We start from the raw sequence: 15498 nt of genomic DNA on the forward strand, positions 1-15498 counted from the left end.
CAGCAAAGGAAACAGTCAAGAAAACAAAGAGGTAACCCAAAGAATGGGAGAAGATATTCCCAAATGACATTACAGACGAAGGGCTAATATACGAACTTTATAAAGAACTCCTCAAACTCAACATGCAGAACAGATAATCATATCAAAAAATGGGCAGAGGACATGAACAGACACTTCTCCAAAGAAGACAAAGAAATGGCTAACAGACACATGAAGAAAGGTTCATCATTAGCCATCAGGGAAATTCAAATCAAAACCATATTGAGATACCACCTTACACCAGTTAGAATGGCCAAAATTAACAAGACAGTAAACAACAAGTGTTGGAGAGGATGTGGAGAAAGGGGAACCCTCTTACACTGTTGGTGTGAATGCAATTACACTATTGGGTATTTACCCCAAAGATACAGATGTAGTAAAAAGAAGGGGCATCTGTACCCCAATGTTCATATCAGCAATGGCCAAAATAGCCAAACTGTGGAAAAGACCTAAGATGCCCTTCAACAGATGAATGGATAAAGAAGATATGGTCCATATATATAATGGAATATTATACCTCCATCAGAAAGGATGAATACCCAACTTTTATATCAACATAGATGGGACTAGAGATCATGCTGAGTGAAATAAGTCAAGCAGAGAAAGTCAATTATATGGTTTCACTTACTTGTGAAGCATAAGGAATAACATGAAGGACATTAGGAGAATGAAAGGAAAGTGAATTGGGGTAAATCAGTCGGGGAGACAAAGCATGAGAGACTGTGGACTCTAAGAAACAAACTGAAGGTTTTGGAAGGGAGGGGGTGTGGGTGGCTGGGTGAGCCTGGTGGTGGGTATCAAGGAGGGCACAGATTGCATGGAGCACTGGGTGTGGTGCATAAACAATGAATCTTGGAACACTGAAAAAATTAAATTATATTTAAAAAATCATGAAAAAATATGGAGACTGTCAAAGATGATGTGACTACCTGTTGTCTACAAGATATCCACTTTAAATATAAACACAAATAGATTAAAAGTAAAGGGATGGAGAGAGATATACCATGCTAACATTAATCAAAATAAAGGTGAAGTAGGTATATTAATTTCAGATAAAGCAGACTTCAGAGCAAGGAACTTTATCAAGAATAAAGATGGGCATTATAGGGGCACCTGGGTGGCTCTGTGGATTAAGCCTCCACCTTCAGCTCAGGTCATGATCTCAGGGTCCTGGGATTGAGCCCCATTGGGTTCTCCACTCAGCAGGGAGCCTGCTCCCCACCCCTGCCTGCCTCTCTGCCTACTTGTGATTTCTCTCTGTCAAATAAATAAAATCTCAAAAAAAAAAGACGGGTGTTATACAATGATAAAGAGATCAATTCTCCAAGAAGACATGAAATTTCTAAAGGTCTATGCAGCCAACAACAGAGTATCAAAATATAGGAGGCAAAAGCTGGGAGAACTACAAGGAGAAATAGACCAATCTTTGTTATATTTGAAGACTTCAATACCATTCTGTCAGTAATTGATATATTGAGCAGCAGAGAATCTGTAAGGATATATAGTTGAACTGAACAGCTCTATCAGTTGACAACTTGATCTAATAGACATCGATAGACTATTTCAACCAACAGCAGCAGGGTAATTTCTTCTCAAGTTCACATGGAACATTCACCGTGACAGTCCAACTTCTGGTCCACAAAACATATCTTAACGAATTTGAAAGAACAGAAATCCTACAATGTCTGCTCTCAGACCACAACAGAATTAGACTATAAATCAATAACAGAAAGATAATTGGAAAATCCCTAAATATTTGGAGATTAAACAACATACTTCTAAATAACACATGGGTAAAAGGAGAAGTTTCAAAGAGAAATTTAAAACTGTTTTGAACTAAATGAAAAACATTACAACTTATCAAGATTTATGGGTTGCACAAGCACCTGGGTGGGTCAGTTGATTGAACATCTGCCTTCAAACAAATAAATAAAAAATCTTAAAAAAAATCCTTTACCAAGCTAGACCATGTACACTGCTAGCTATATCTGTCTCAGTGGTTCAAACTTGGACATGCATCAGAATTACTTGGATGGCTCATTTTAAACACAGACTGCCAAGGGTGCCTGGGTGGCTCAGTTGGTTAAGCATCCACATTTCACTCAGAAAAGTCCTGCTTCAGGCTCCCTGCTCAGTGCTTCTCCCTCTGCCCCTCCCCCCTCCTCGGGCATGTGTGTACTCTCTCTCTCTTTCTTAAATAAATAAAAATCTTTTTTTTAAATATTTTATTTATTTTGACAGAGAGAAACCACAAGTAGGCAGAGAGGCAGGCAGAGAGAGAGGAGGAAGCAGGCTCCCTGTGGAGCAGAGAGCCTGATGTGGGGCTCGATCCCAGGGGATCATGACCTGGGATCATGACCTGAGCCGAAGGTAGAGGCTTTAACCCACTGAGCCACCCAGGCGCCCCACAAATAAATAAAAATCTTTAAAAAAAGATTTATGGGTTGTAGCAAAAGCAGTGGTTATCAATGAACAATTAGAATTTGAAAACACAATACAATTTACATCAGCATCAAAAAAATAAGATATTTAGGCATAAGTGTCACAAAATATGTTCCTATATGAGGAACACTAGAAAACCTTCATGAAATAAATCAAAGAAGATCTAAACGGAGGTATGTTCCATGTTCATGGATAGGAAGACTCAATATTGTTATCATTTCGTCCCAACTTGATCTATGGATTCAATGCAATTGTAATCAAAATCCCAACAAATTATTTTGTAGATATTGACAGACTGATTCTAGACTTTAAATGGAAAGGGAAGACTCAAAATAGGAAACACAATACCAAAGGAAGGGAAAAAGTCAGAAGACTGACACTGCTTAACTTTAAGATTTACTTAAAACTGGGGCGCCTGGGTGGCTCAGCGGGTTAAAGCCTCTGCCTTCAGCTCAGGTCATGATCCCAGGGTCCTGGGATCGAGCCCCGCATCAGGCTCTCTGCTTAGCGCAGAACCTGCTTCCTCCTCTCTCTCTCTCTGCCTGCCTCTCTGCCTACTTGTAATCTCTATCTGTCAAATAAATAAATCTTTAAAAAAAAAAAAAAGAAGATTTACTTAAAACTACAGGAATCAAGTGAATATGGCATTAATGAAAGAATACACAAATCAATGAATAGAAGAAAGAGACCAGAATTTGACCCATAAATATGTAGCCAACTGATCTCTTCCAAAGGAGCAAAGGCAATTCAATGGAGAAACAGTAGTATTTATTTTAAAAAATGGTACTGGAATGATTGGATATGCATATGCAAAAAAAATGAAGAATCTAGACACAGACCTTATACCTCTCACAGAAATTAACTCAAAATGTATCATAGACCTAAATGGAAACCACAAGACTATAAACTTCTAGAAGATAATAGGATAAAACTTAGGTTTGCTGATGACTTTTTTGATACAGTGCCAAAAGGATGATCATGAAGAAAAAAAAACTGCTAATTTAGACTTTTTTAAAATTAAAAATCTCTGTTCTGTGAAAGACACTGTTAAGTGAATGAAAAGAGAAGCCACAGACTGGGAGAAAATATTTGAAAAACACAATTTGATGAAGGGCTGGTATCCAAAATATACAAAGAACTATTAAAATTCACCAATAAGAAAACAACCCAATTAAAAAATGGGCAAAAGATCTGTACAAAGACCTTATCAATGAAAAGATATGTACAGATGGCAAATAAACATAAAAAGGTGTTCAACAGGGGCGCCTGGGTGGCTCAGTGGGTTAAGCCGCTGCCTTCGGCTCAGGTCATGATCTCAGGGTCCTGGGATCGAGTCCCGCATTGGGCTCTCTGCTCAGCAGGGGCCTGCTTCCCTCTCTCTCTCTGCCTGCGTATCTACTTGTGATCTCTCTCTGTCAAATAAATAAATAAAAATCTTAAAAAAAAAAAAAGGTGTTCAACATCCTAAGTCATTAGGGAATTGCAAATTAAAACAATGAGATTCCACTACACATTTATTAGAATAGCCAAAATTCAAAACACTGATAACACCAAAAGCTTGAGAGTATGTGTAGCAATAGGAACTCTCATTCACTGTGGGTGGGAATGCAAAATAATACAGCCATTCTGGAAGACAGTTAGCAGTTTCTTACAAAGCCAGACATAGTCACCATACAATCCGGCTACTGCACTCTTAGGTATTTACACAATGAGTTGAACACTTATGTCCTTACAAACCTGCTCATGAATGTTTATAGGAGCTTTTTTCATAATCAACAAAAACTGAAAGCAAACAAATGTCCTTCAGTTGGTGGATAAACCAACCACGTGTATCAGATGATAGAGTATTATTCATCAATAAAAAGAAACATGCTATAAAGTCATCCAAAGACACGGAGGAATCTTAAATGCTTATTGCTAAGTGAAAGAAGACAATTTGAAAAGGCTACCTACTATAGAATTCCAAACATATGACATTCTAGAAAAAGCAAATCTATGGAAACAGTAAAAAGATCAGTGGTTGCCAAAGGTTTGTGGGTTGAGCTGATGATATACAAGTGGAACACAATGGATTTTTAGGGTGGTGGAATTATTTTATATGATACTGTAATGTTGGTTGCATGGCATTATGCATTTGTCAAAACCCATACATTGTACAACACAAAGAGTGAAACTTAATGTAAATTACAGGCTTCAGTTAAAAACTATGTGTCAATATTGGCTCATCAATGACAACAAATGTAAAACAATAATACAAGATGTTCATAACAGAGGAAACTGGGAGGGGGTATCAGGGAACTAATATGGGAATTCTCTCCTATTGCCTCAATTTTTCTGTAAATCTAAAACTGTTCTAAAACATAAAGATTATTAATTTTAAAAGGATTTTTAACACCCAGTTCAAAGGACAGGTCAAAGTGAGTTGAAATTGTCAGAGAAAGTATCATGAAAGAAGTGAAGTTTAGCTGGGTCCTAGAGGATACACAGGATTTCTAGAATTAGAAAGGAGTAAGGGCATTTCAGCTGGGATTGAGGCATGAAAAATACTCAGAGGGCTCAAATTATGAAGGAGCAAGAAATAACACAAAAGAAATCAATGCAAAGACAACAGGTAGCAATTTAATGGAAGCTAGGGGCCAAGGCAAGGCAAGAAGTGCTGAAGCATCAATTCCACTATCAGATAAACATAGGCATGGGAGTAGACTTGTTCTGAGCTGGGCCCTCAACACACGTTCATTCATTCATTCACTCAGTAAATATTTCATAAGCACCTGATATGTTCCAAACATTGTGCTAGGCACTGGGACAAGCAGTCAATAAAAGAAACAAAATCTCTGTTCTCCATGAGCTTGTATTCTAGTGAGAGGCAACCTGCCTCGTGTTTTCAAGAAACTGCAAATAAGCCAGTATGGCTGGAACGGAGTGAAGGGGGAGGTGGAAGATGAGACAGATAACAGAGGCCAGAGTATGTAGGGCACTGAGGCCAGAATAAATAAGCACTTTGGCTTTGACCCTCAGACAATCAGGGAACAACTGAAGGGGTTCTGAGTAGCAGAGTTGCTTGACTGACACCTGAATAGGGCACTGTCTCTTCCGTGCTCAGAACAGACAAGAGGGTAAGAGTGGCTGCAGGGAGACCAGTGAAATTTTTGTGGTCATCCAGGTAGGAGAAAATGGTGAATTGGGAACATGGTCTTAGCAGTGCAGGTGGTAAGAAAAAGATTATACACTCGGGAAAAGATTGCTGTTGGATTAGGTATGTCATGGAAAGGGTCAAAATGACTCTGTTTTAGGCCTAGGGAACTGACTTGAAGAAAGGGTTGCCAGTGACAGAGAGAGAGAGAGAGAATATGGGAGAAGCAGGGTCACAAAGAGGACTGAGCCCATGTCTAATTCAGCTAAGCTTGTCCTGAAAGGGAGCATTGCAAGAGTTAGAGATAAGAACAAGGCTGAGATGCAATTAAGTGGGTAAGGCTAAGTCAGAGCACATACAGGAAGTGAAGCTGGACAGGTATGTATTCATCAAACATTTCCTAAAATCAACCACTTTGTGCCAGGGATACAAAGAAAAATAAGACATCTTTCCTGCCTGGAAGGAAGTCACAGTCTAATAAGGGAAATATAAATATAAATAAGTGATTGTAGTACATCAAGCATCATAGGAGAGGTATCCAACATTTACGGAACCCCTGCCATATGCCAAGCAGTGTGGTGAGGAAGCAAGAAGTGTATACAAACTTCTATGAGAGCACACACACAAAAATTCTTGCCAAGGTTCGTAAAGACGTTCACAAGGGCTTTCACCACAGTGTGACATGAGGGAGTTGGCAGTAACCTAGACGCCCATCACTAGGGAAATGTATCATTAAAATCTATGGAATACTCAGCAGCAGTTAGAAGCCCAAAACTAGGTGTACACACAGCAACGTGGCTATAGCTCAAGAACACAGTGTTGAGTGAAAACAGTGAGAAAAACATTTCCACCCCAATACCATCTCTGTAAATGTAAAGGCATACACAAAACACTGCATGTCTTAAATTACCAAGGATCTGTATCAGCACATTGTAGTTGGTATCTAGAAGAAGAATGGGAATGTGTATCGAATAAGACAATGAAAACTAATAGCAACAATATAAAATAATAAAAGTAAGAGAGGGGCCTGGCGGCAACTGATAATAACAATATGCTGAGAATTGAGAAGTAAGTTAACTCAACTCTCGGCACCTGAGGTAAAATAGCAAATAGGAATCCATCTGAGGGACGCCTGAGTGGCTCAGTCAGTTAAGCATTTGACTCTTAATTTCAGCTTAGGTCATCATCTCAGGGTCTTGGAATCAAGTCCCACATCAGACTCCGTGCTCAGTGTGAAATCTGCTTGGGATTTTCTCTCTCCCTCTGTCTCTCCCCCTGCTGTCTCTCTCAAATAAATAAATCTTTTTTTAAAAAAAGGAATCCATCTGATAACTCTAAGGAGAAGGGTAGTTCTGGAGAACCAGAAGTGCATGTAGAGACAGGGAGGCATGAAAGTGAACCATAAGTTCAGGGAACAGCACCAGGTTTAGCGTGGCTTATAGAGGCTCTGAAGAGCGGATAATGTTTGAAGGCCTTGGGTGAACTGAACAACACCCTACCTGTGGGTGTTATAACCATTCTCATCAATCTGTTCTCTTTCAATACATTGGCATTAAAGAGCGGGCTCTGCTCCTATCCACCCTGTGGGGAGATTCTGTTTCAGCCATCCTACAGTCTTCACATCTTGTGACTACCCTGGAAACCCTATTCCAGTGGCTCATTTTTGTGTACTGTGGCCTCAAGAAATGTGGCCCTTGATCCACTGCTTTAAAACTCGAGCTTCAGGGGCGCCTGGGTGGCTCAGTGGATTAAGCCGCTGCCTTCGGCTCAGGTCATGATCTTAGGGTCCTGGGATCGAGCCCCGCATCAGGCTCTCTGCTCTGTGGGGAGCCTGCTTCCTCCTCTCTCTCTGCCTGCCTCTCTGCCTACTTGTGACCTCTCTCTCTGTCAAATAAATAAATAAAAAATCTTTAAAAAAAAAACAACTCGAGCTCCACCCCAGTAACACTGGTGCTCTGGACAGGAGTAGGGTGGGAAGGGAACTGGAGGCCCAAGCATGCCTCTAATTCTGGGGCACCTGCCTGCGGCAGTTCATCCCACCTCCACCAACTCTCCCTGGTCACAATCCAGCTGGAGCCATTTCCCAGCTCTGACTGCTCCTCACCCACCCCAGACTGGGTCCTGTCCCACTATCATAGGTGTACCTAAATCTTCATTGTCCTTATCACAGTTGCAACCCCACATTTATTTTTCTGATAATTTGATTTACGTTCATCTGTGCCTCCAGGTTCCAAGTTAAATGCTGGCAATCTTTTTCTTTTTACTCTTCACCTTATTCAAGCTTTCCAAAAGAAACCTAGCTCAAAGTGGATATAAGCACAGTGTTGAAAGAGGAATGAGAAAGAGCTGGGGTTTGTTGTACTGTGGCAGGTAAAGCGGGAGAGCTGCAAGGCAAAGTGGTGCACTGGCCCCTGTAGATAAGTCACCTGACTGCTGCACACATGCCACCCCACTCTCCTGTACAGGGTGGGCACGCAGTAGGGGCTAAATATTAGGAAAATAAAATGTAAAGAAATTAACAAGTGTTTAAGACTTTTTTTTTTAAATGTCAAGTATGAAACTGAATGGAGGGAAGGGAAGCGCATGGGTCAGTACCGGGTCTGAGGGATAACTGACGTTTCCAGAGGTCCTGACACAATCAACTGCCCCTCAGAGGGCACAGTATGTATCCACAGGGCAGCCCAAAATCTCTAGAGGAGGGGGTGGCATTACTCTCACCTTCTGCCTCTAAGGGTCACACAAGTCTGGTTCATCGTGGTTGCCACTGTTACTAGTTCAAAGTCGTCTTCAATCTAATTCTTCACCTTTAGTCTTGTCCCCCACTCCATCTCCAGCTCAGACTCTGCCCCACTTAAAAAAAACAAACCCTCCAACCCAAGCCAGCTCAGACTCGGATAAGTGAATACACTTGATCGCAACAGAAGGACCTTTCCCACGCCTGTACCTAACCTTCTACAGGAATAGACGTTCTGGCCCTTGCCAGGAGACCCGAAGCCGCGCGACCTCGGCCAGCCCGGCGACCTGTCACCGCCCTTCCCGCCTTCCCGCCCTCCACCCAGCCCGCGCACGCCGAGCCCGCGCGCCTTACGTTGGGCCCGGCCCCCAGCTGGTTTCCCAGAAGCACGCATGCGCGCGCTCCAGGGCCCGCGGGGAGAAAGAGGGCGGGGCCGAGGGGCCAAGCCCGCGGGGGGAGGGGCGGTGTCGGTCACGTGACGCGGTTTCACTGTTTACACGCGGAGCGGCCGGAGCGTTCGGCCTCAGTCAGGCGCTCGGCTCCGTTTCGGTTTCACTTCCGGTGAGGGGCCGCCTCCGAGCGGGCGGTGAGCCGACGGCGAGCGCGGGTGGCGGCGGTGACGGCGGCGCCGCTGCCGGGGGGCGTGCGGGAGCGCGGCGGCGGCGGCGGCGGCGGCTGGGCCTCTTGCGCCCGCAGCCCACCTCTCGGGGGCGGGCTCCCGGCGCGAGCTGGGCTTTCGAGAAGATGGAGGAGCTGGTGGTGGAAGTGCGGGGCTCCAATGGCGCTTTCTACAAGGTACTTGGCTCCAGGGCAGGCCCCATCTTCGCCCTTCTTTCCCTCCCTTTTCTTCTCGGCCTCGGCGGGAGGCAGGCCCGGGGCCCTCTTCCTGAGCGCCGCACCCGGGGGCCAGGGTGCGCTCGTTGGGATGTTGTTAGGGAGAGAAGGACCGGAGTTAGGGCCTGTAGGAAGACCCTCGAGCCCCGCTGCCTCTCCTATGAGAGACCCCGGCGCCTATTGGTATGAAAGCGGGCAGGGAGAAGAAGGTGTCCTCTCGGGAGCCGACGGAGAGCTGGGGATGGTCAAGGGCCGGCGGCAGGTACAAGATCCGGCGGGAATGGCCGGTATCCGCGCGAAGTGACGGCAACGGCTTCTTTCCCTTTCCTAAATATCCTCTCCCAGTGGGATCCAGGCCTGACGTGTGGGTAGTTGGCTGAGTAGCGGGGGGCGCTTCCGTCGAGCCGCCTCCTGCCTTGCAGAGAGGGTTTGAGATCTCCTTTGGCTTCTCTTTTCCGGTCCAGCATTGGGACTTCGGAGAGCTCCACTGTTCTGGGCAAGGGGTGTGGAGAAAGAGTAGTAAGAAGCTGTAGTCAGTTCCGAATCACAATGGCAACTGATATTTAGTGGCCTCTCTCTCTGAATTTCAGAAGAGATTTTAGATCCAAAAGTTTCAGGAAGACCGTGAGAAGTTCTTAACCTTAAATATTCGCGGTCCCCCTCCCTTGTTATAAATGCGGCCAAATTCAGGAATACGGATGCTTCAGCATCTAAAAACGTTATAGCAACTCTGGTACTTAAGGGAAACATTTTTAACTCTCCAAAGGCCTGAATATATGCCGTGAAACTTAAGGAAATTAACGGAAAGTACATTATTACTAGAGAATTTTAAATCGTGAGTGGAAATAATTGTTTTGTGCTCCAAGTACTTGACTGTCTTCTCTGAATGTGTAATGTTGCGGTGGACAGTATTGAGGTTTTAAATAGACATGCATAGTGTTACGGTGGATTTTTCTTTTTTAAGTTACACCATTGCAGACAACTAATATCTTAGATTTTCAAAAGGAGGTATAAAAATATTTTAATGTATCGGTCGTGCGTCTCTTGGTACAAACTTACTGTAGATCTAGTGATCTATAAATTATCGCTTTCTCTTGAATGTTCCTCTATAACTTCTGTAGTTAATATCCGACCTTAGTAAAGTATTTGGTTAATAGAAGATACACGTGGAAATTAGTTATTTCTATTGTCCACACAATTCTTAAATTTATTATAGTATAACTTAAACGTTTCAAACGAGACTCATTTGAAAAAGGAAAAATTAACAATTGACTTCATGTGTGTGTTTACCAATTCTATGGAGGTATTTGGAGATCAACATATTTCATAAGTGTATAAAATATGTAAACTCTTTCATACTTTTAGCTAAAAGAAAAAAAAACCTGCAACTATAAAAGGAAAAAACACAGCATTTGTGTTCTTAAGTCTCACCAATATAAAATTGTTTCAGTTGACTGCAGGTAAAATTTTGGTTGCATTTATTTCAGTCATCCATAATAATTCCTACTAGTTAGTGTAGAATAATTTGGTTCCTAGATTGGTAGTTTTGCTCGCTAGGTTTGTGGTGCTAACTGTAATAAATATAAGCAGAGGTTAAGGATTGAGCAATATTCTAATTTGTCTGTGATATTTGCTTAGATTGACACCACTCTTAATGTCTTTCGGTGGAATTTGCCTGCTATAAGAGGGCAAGTAGCACATCGTGGTCTTGAAGGATTTATTGTTTTCTTCCAGCAACCTATGATTTGCTCTGGTGATTTTGCTTGCAAACTGATTGGAATAGAATAAGAAATGCCCTCTGTTTTTGCTATTAATCCCCCATTTTAGTTGTTTCTTTTTTTAAACAAATTTGCTTAATTTGAAGATGAATAAAAAGAATGGATTGTCCCTTAGTTCTTTGAGGAGAAATGTGAAAATTGAAAATTGATAAATATGTATTTTTAAGGAAACCTCAAATGGTCTGTATTGGTAGAAAAATAGTTTTTATAATGAAAAGGTTTAAGTTTTTATAGGACTCATAATATTGTTGTAAGTTATAAAGTAAAACAAAAAGTAAACTTGATTTGCTTGTCCAGTAAAATGGGCAGAAAATATGGGAAATAGACCAATAAAAATGAACTACTAGGAGAAAAGTACCATTATCAAAGAAATAGGAGCGTGTTTCATCAGAGTGATAGAAAAGCCTTTAAAAAACTCTACTCAAATGACTTTGAGTATTAGTGAATTCGACTTTGGTTTGCGGGACAGAACCACCATATTGCAAGGGATGATTCTCCATCTTCTGAGCACGTGGTCCAAGTTTACAGTTTAAACTGGATAGAGTATAGCTGGGCATGTTTGGATTCTTTCTCTGCAAAATATCTAAAGCTCAGGATTCAGAACTAACAGAACCATGAAACCTAAACCAAAGATCGGACTCCTCATTTCTGTTTTTCTCTCTGGTGTTTATTCTTTAAAACGTGAAAGTTAGATTTAGTAGTTGTCAGAGCCACTACTTTTATGCTTAGCTATTTCTTTGACTTAGAAAAAGTTCGTTTTGTGTACAACTTAGAGTCTTACGTTATGTAAGACATGAAGACACTTGGATAAACTTTTACCAAATCTTTATAAAACATTTCCTAAAAACATAATGCTGAGATAAGTTCTTTCTTCTAAGGGCATTTGTCTGAAATAGTGTCGTGTTTTGGGTTTTTGTTTGGTTGGTTGGTTTTGTTTTGGGGTGTGTGTGTGTGTGTGTGTGTGTTGAGGGTTTCTTCTTTTGGGGGACTGAGTTTTGGTATATTGAGAATGGAAATGAATTTAACTTCAATTTTAAGTATAGAATATATGATTTTCTGATATGAATGTACTAGTATATCCTGATCCTAGGTTTTGGGTAGCAGTATGAAAATTACTAAAAATGAGTAAATCATGTGTTGGAAACATAAGATATAACACCTTTTTGTTTTCTGAAAATATAGTGACTGATACCCGATTCATTAATGTAATATGGTGTGAATATGCTAAATTGTATTCTTATTTTTAGGTTTTCATTTGATATATCTTATGTTTTTAAGTTTGGTATCTGAGGACAGACTTTAACATGGTGAGAAATATTATGGAACTAGCAGCTAACTATGACAAAATGTACAGTCAGGAAGAAATATTTTTAAGGAAGACATTGGTGGCCTCGCATGTCATGTTAGCTACATAGCCTGCTAGAAATCCGTGTTTTACCACAAATAAACTTGGATAAGGCGTTATTCATGTTTTCTCTGAAGTCTCCAGATCTAACTTTGCATACAGGTGTTGTTATGTATTTCACGCAAGTGAATGATTCAGGTCAACCACATTTTTTTTTCTTCCCCAAGTCTGACTTTTTAATGTTTGGTGTCTTTGTGGAAGCATCATTTTTCCCCTTTTGAACATGCATTTTCCAACTTCATGTTCACACATTCTGAAAACCTCCAAATTATTAATTAAATACAAAATTCAGTGATATAATAATTGGGTTTCTATTTCCTGTCCACTGTGGGAATTTGCTTCATGAGATAATTATAGTCAAGAACACGGTAACTGTTAAGAGATACTGAGAGCTTTTTAGGTGCCAGGCACTATTCCAGACACTTGTACATCTGTGAATAATTTAATCCTCTACCACAATCCTGAGGTACTGTTGTTATTCCCATTTTATAGATGAGGATGAAGATTACAAAGAGATTGGGTAAGTGGCTTACAACTAAGTGTCAGAGCTAGTAAGGGACCTCAGATCCAGGATTGAGATCAGATAGTCTGACTTCCTGAAATGATGAAAGTTAGCTTGAAGAAACGAACTGGATTTGATTTCCTGCCCATTTTTTTTTATTTCATTGTAACCTTCAATTTTGTTTTGTTTTTGTAACGCCTCCTTAGCATTCTTTAAGTACAGTTGCAAAGTGATGTTACCACTTTTTACTTTTGATACAAAGATGTCAGAAAGTACTCAGCTTATGTATCAATTTCCTTTCTATTAACTTGTAACTTGTTATTACTTGGTAATTCTTCATATGAATGCCCACTAAGGAAAGAGAAAGTTGGAAATCTCCAACCTTGCTATGAAATTTGCTTTTGTTACGTTGGAAGCACGTAAGAACTGAAGTATTACAAAGTTAGATTACATGCACACAGGAAAGTTCATACTATTCTCTCTCTACCTGTGTGTTGTCTTTGTGTCAGGATGAATCAAAAAAGCATGCATTTTTCTCAGAATTTGTGGTAAGTGCCCAAGTCAAGTATTCCTGGACCTGTGCTGTGGTTGGAAGGGTTGTTGATGAGGTTAATTGAGGTTAATTGGGGTTTTCCCTTTCCATTTTCACTCCTTTATGTTGTTAGTGCCCACATACAAAGGTAACAAAGTGGTAACTCACTTTATATGTAAAGCCTTGGGTTTAAATTCTATACCCCTGTCCTCTAGTACTATGTGTTTTCTTTAGGAGGGACTTTTTTGCAGTGTTCTTTCTACATTTTCTCTAAGGAGAATCATTGCCCTATATATGTGTTGTCTTCATTGATAATGTAGTAGTTGTTCTCAGTGGTGGTCAGGGCCTTACTTTGAAATTTTGTCTATACAATAAGCACTCTTGTGACCAGTGACTCATTTGTGAATTTACTAAGCCAAGGAGTGTGAGATTGAGGGTGAGGGTGAGTAAGAGTTCACCCAAATAAGGATGGACTTCTTAGTTTCATCAGTCCTTGTAACTTAATGTTCGAATTGGATAACTCTAGTCATCACACATTTTGGTAAGTACAGTTTTGTAACTGCTTCTTTAATCTATTTGCCAGTAAGTTGGGGATCCCATAATGACTTTTTGATTTCTTGCTTATTCCCCCGATGAGGAGCGTGTATCTGTCTTTAGCACTGCACTTTAGCACCTTTCTCAAACCCCAAGGATTTTCGTCACATTTTTTTTCTTCTCAGAGTCTAAATAACCTTTCAGTATTTAGTATCTTTGAGGATACAGCCTTTTCTTTTTGTATCCCAATTTTTAAATCTTTTTTTAGTGTGCTTTTGTTAAGATTTAACTTTCTCAACTGCAAGACTATTTATGGTTCTGCCTCTTTTATAAAATATGCCCCTCTCTGCTTTACCTCTCATTTTATTTAGTGTCATCTATGTCTCAGGTGGGCATTGTAGCAGGTAATAGACATGTGCGATTTCATTACAACACTCTTAGAAGGCAGGTCCAGTCCCCCCATATCCATTTGTTACTTGTATTTGAGGAGTCTGAGGCTCAGAGACCACTTGGGGAATTGAGTCTCAGCTTATCTGGTAGAACCAAAATTTTGAGCCTACATCTCATTTATAGCAAAACTCTTAACTACGAGGTTTACGGACTCCTGTAGGATCCCTTGCTCTCATTCAGTAAGATGCAGCTCCTTTTGCGCATTCTATTACTCAGTCTGCCTACTTTGGTAACCTCTCAGGAGTCCCCTGAACCTATCTTCTCCCCAGAGGATCACCACAAAACGTAGTTTTTCCGGGTCGGTCTGGTGGGGTGGTAGTGCTCTGGGGTTGTCCAGGGCACAGAGGAGTGTGGGGCTAAGAGAGGGGTGGCCAAAAGAACGGTTATTGGAGAAAATAGGAGCAGCAGAAAGATGGGACCTTTGTTGGAAGTGAATGACGGTTTAGTAAAAAGGCCTTAGAAGTCAAAAGAGGTGTTTGTCCTTGGTATGAGCACAGGGTGGAATCAACCAATAGTTTCTTTTATTTAGTGTGTTATAGCAGCAAGAAGGTATTACGTGCCTTCTGTATTTACTTAATGTGCAAACAGTGACTAAAAATGACTGATTTTGGAATAGTCATGTGAACATCCACATACAGATAAGCCTCATTAACTTGAAGGCCATGGGCTAGTAGGCTGTGATGATTATTCAAACCGTTTCTGACACTCTACATAGGTAACTGCCTTGGAAACCTTTGAAAGCTTTTGTTGTTAATAGTCACAACAGTTGCAGACTTTCCTCCTTTGAGGGAATATTTGATTTTAGGAACTAGGCAGATGTGGTGAATGAGTATGATTAAACTGCAATAACTTTGTGTCAAAGAGAGAAAAATAAAAATATAGCAATAAAGTAATGAAACTGACTTTTAGAATACTTTTAAGGTGGGTTTGAAAACAGTCCCCAACATTTGTAAATGTTTTATTAATCAATTAATTAACTAATTAGTTGATTAATTATAGAGGGAGAGAGAAAAAGAGAACCCTAAGCAGGCTTTATGCCCAGTGCAGAGCCCAAGGCGGGGCTGGATCTCACAACCCTGAGATCATGATCTGAGCTAAAACCAGAAGTCAGACGC

At 40.9% G+C, this 15498-nt stretch overlaps 1 protein-coding gene across 12 annotated transcripts in view; it reads left to right on the forward strand.

The window, feature by feature from the left end:
• The first annotated feature begins 8874 nt into the window (after positions 1 to 8874).
• The window catches only part of FMR1 (FMRP translational regulator 1), a 38077-nt gene continuing 31453 nt past the window's right edge, over positions 8875 to 15498 (forward strand). For 8 of the 12 annotated variants that reach the window (XM_045995332.1, XM_045995336.1, XM_045995335.1 and 5 more), the window contains exon 1: positions 8875 to 9143. In XM_045995332.1, the coding sequence (XP_045851288.1) occupies positions 9093 to 9143 (51 nt within the window). In that variant the 5' untranslated portion in view covers positions 8875 to 9092. The remainder of the gene's footprint in view (positions 9144 to 15498) is intronic. The other 4 variants (XM_045995330.1, XM_045995333.1, XM_045995334.1 and 1 more) reach the window with 1 other exon arrangement.

Source organism: Meles meles, chromosome X (genome assembly GCF_922984935.1).
Source record: "Meles meles chromosome X, mMelMel3.1 paternal haplotype, whole genome shotgun sequence".
In the NCBI taxonomy this organism is placed as follows: Eukaryota; Metazoa; Chordata; class Mammalia; order Carnivora; family Mustelidae; genus Meles; species Meles meles.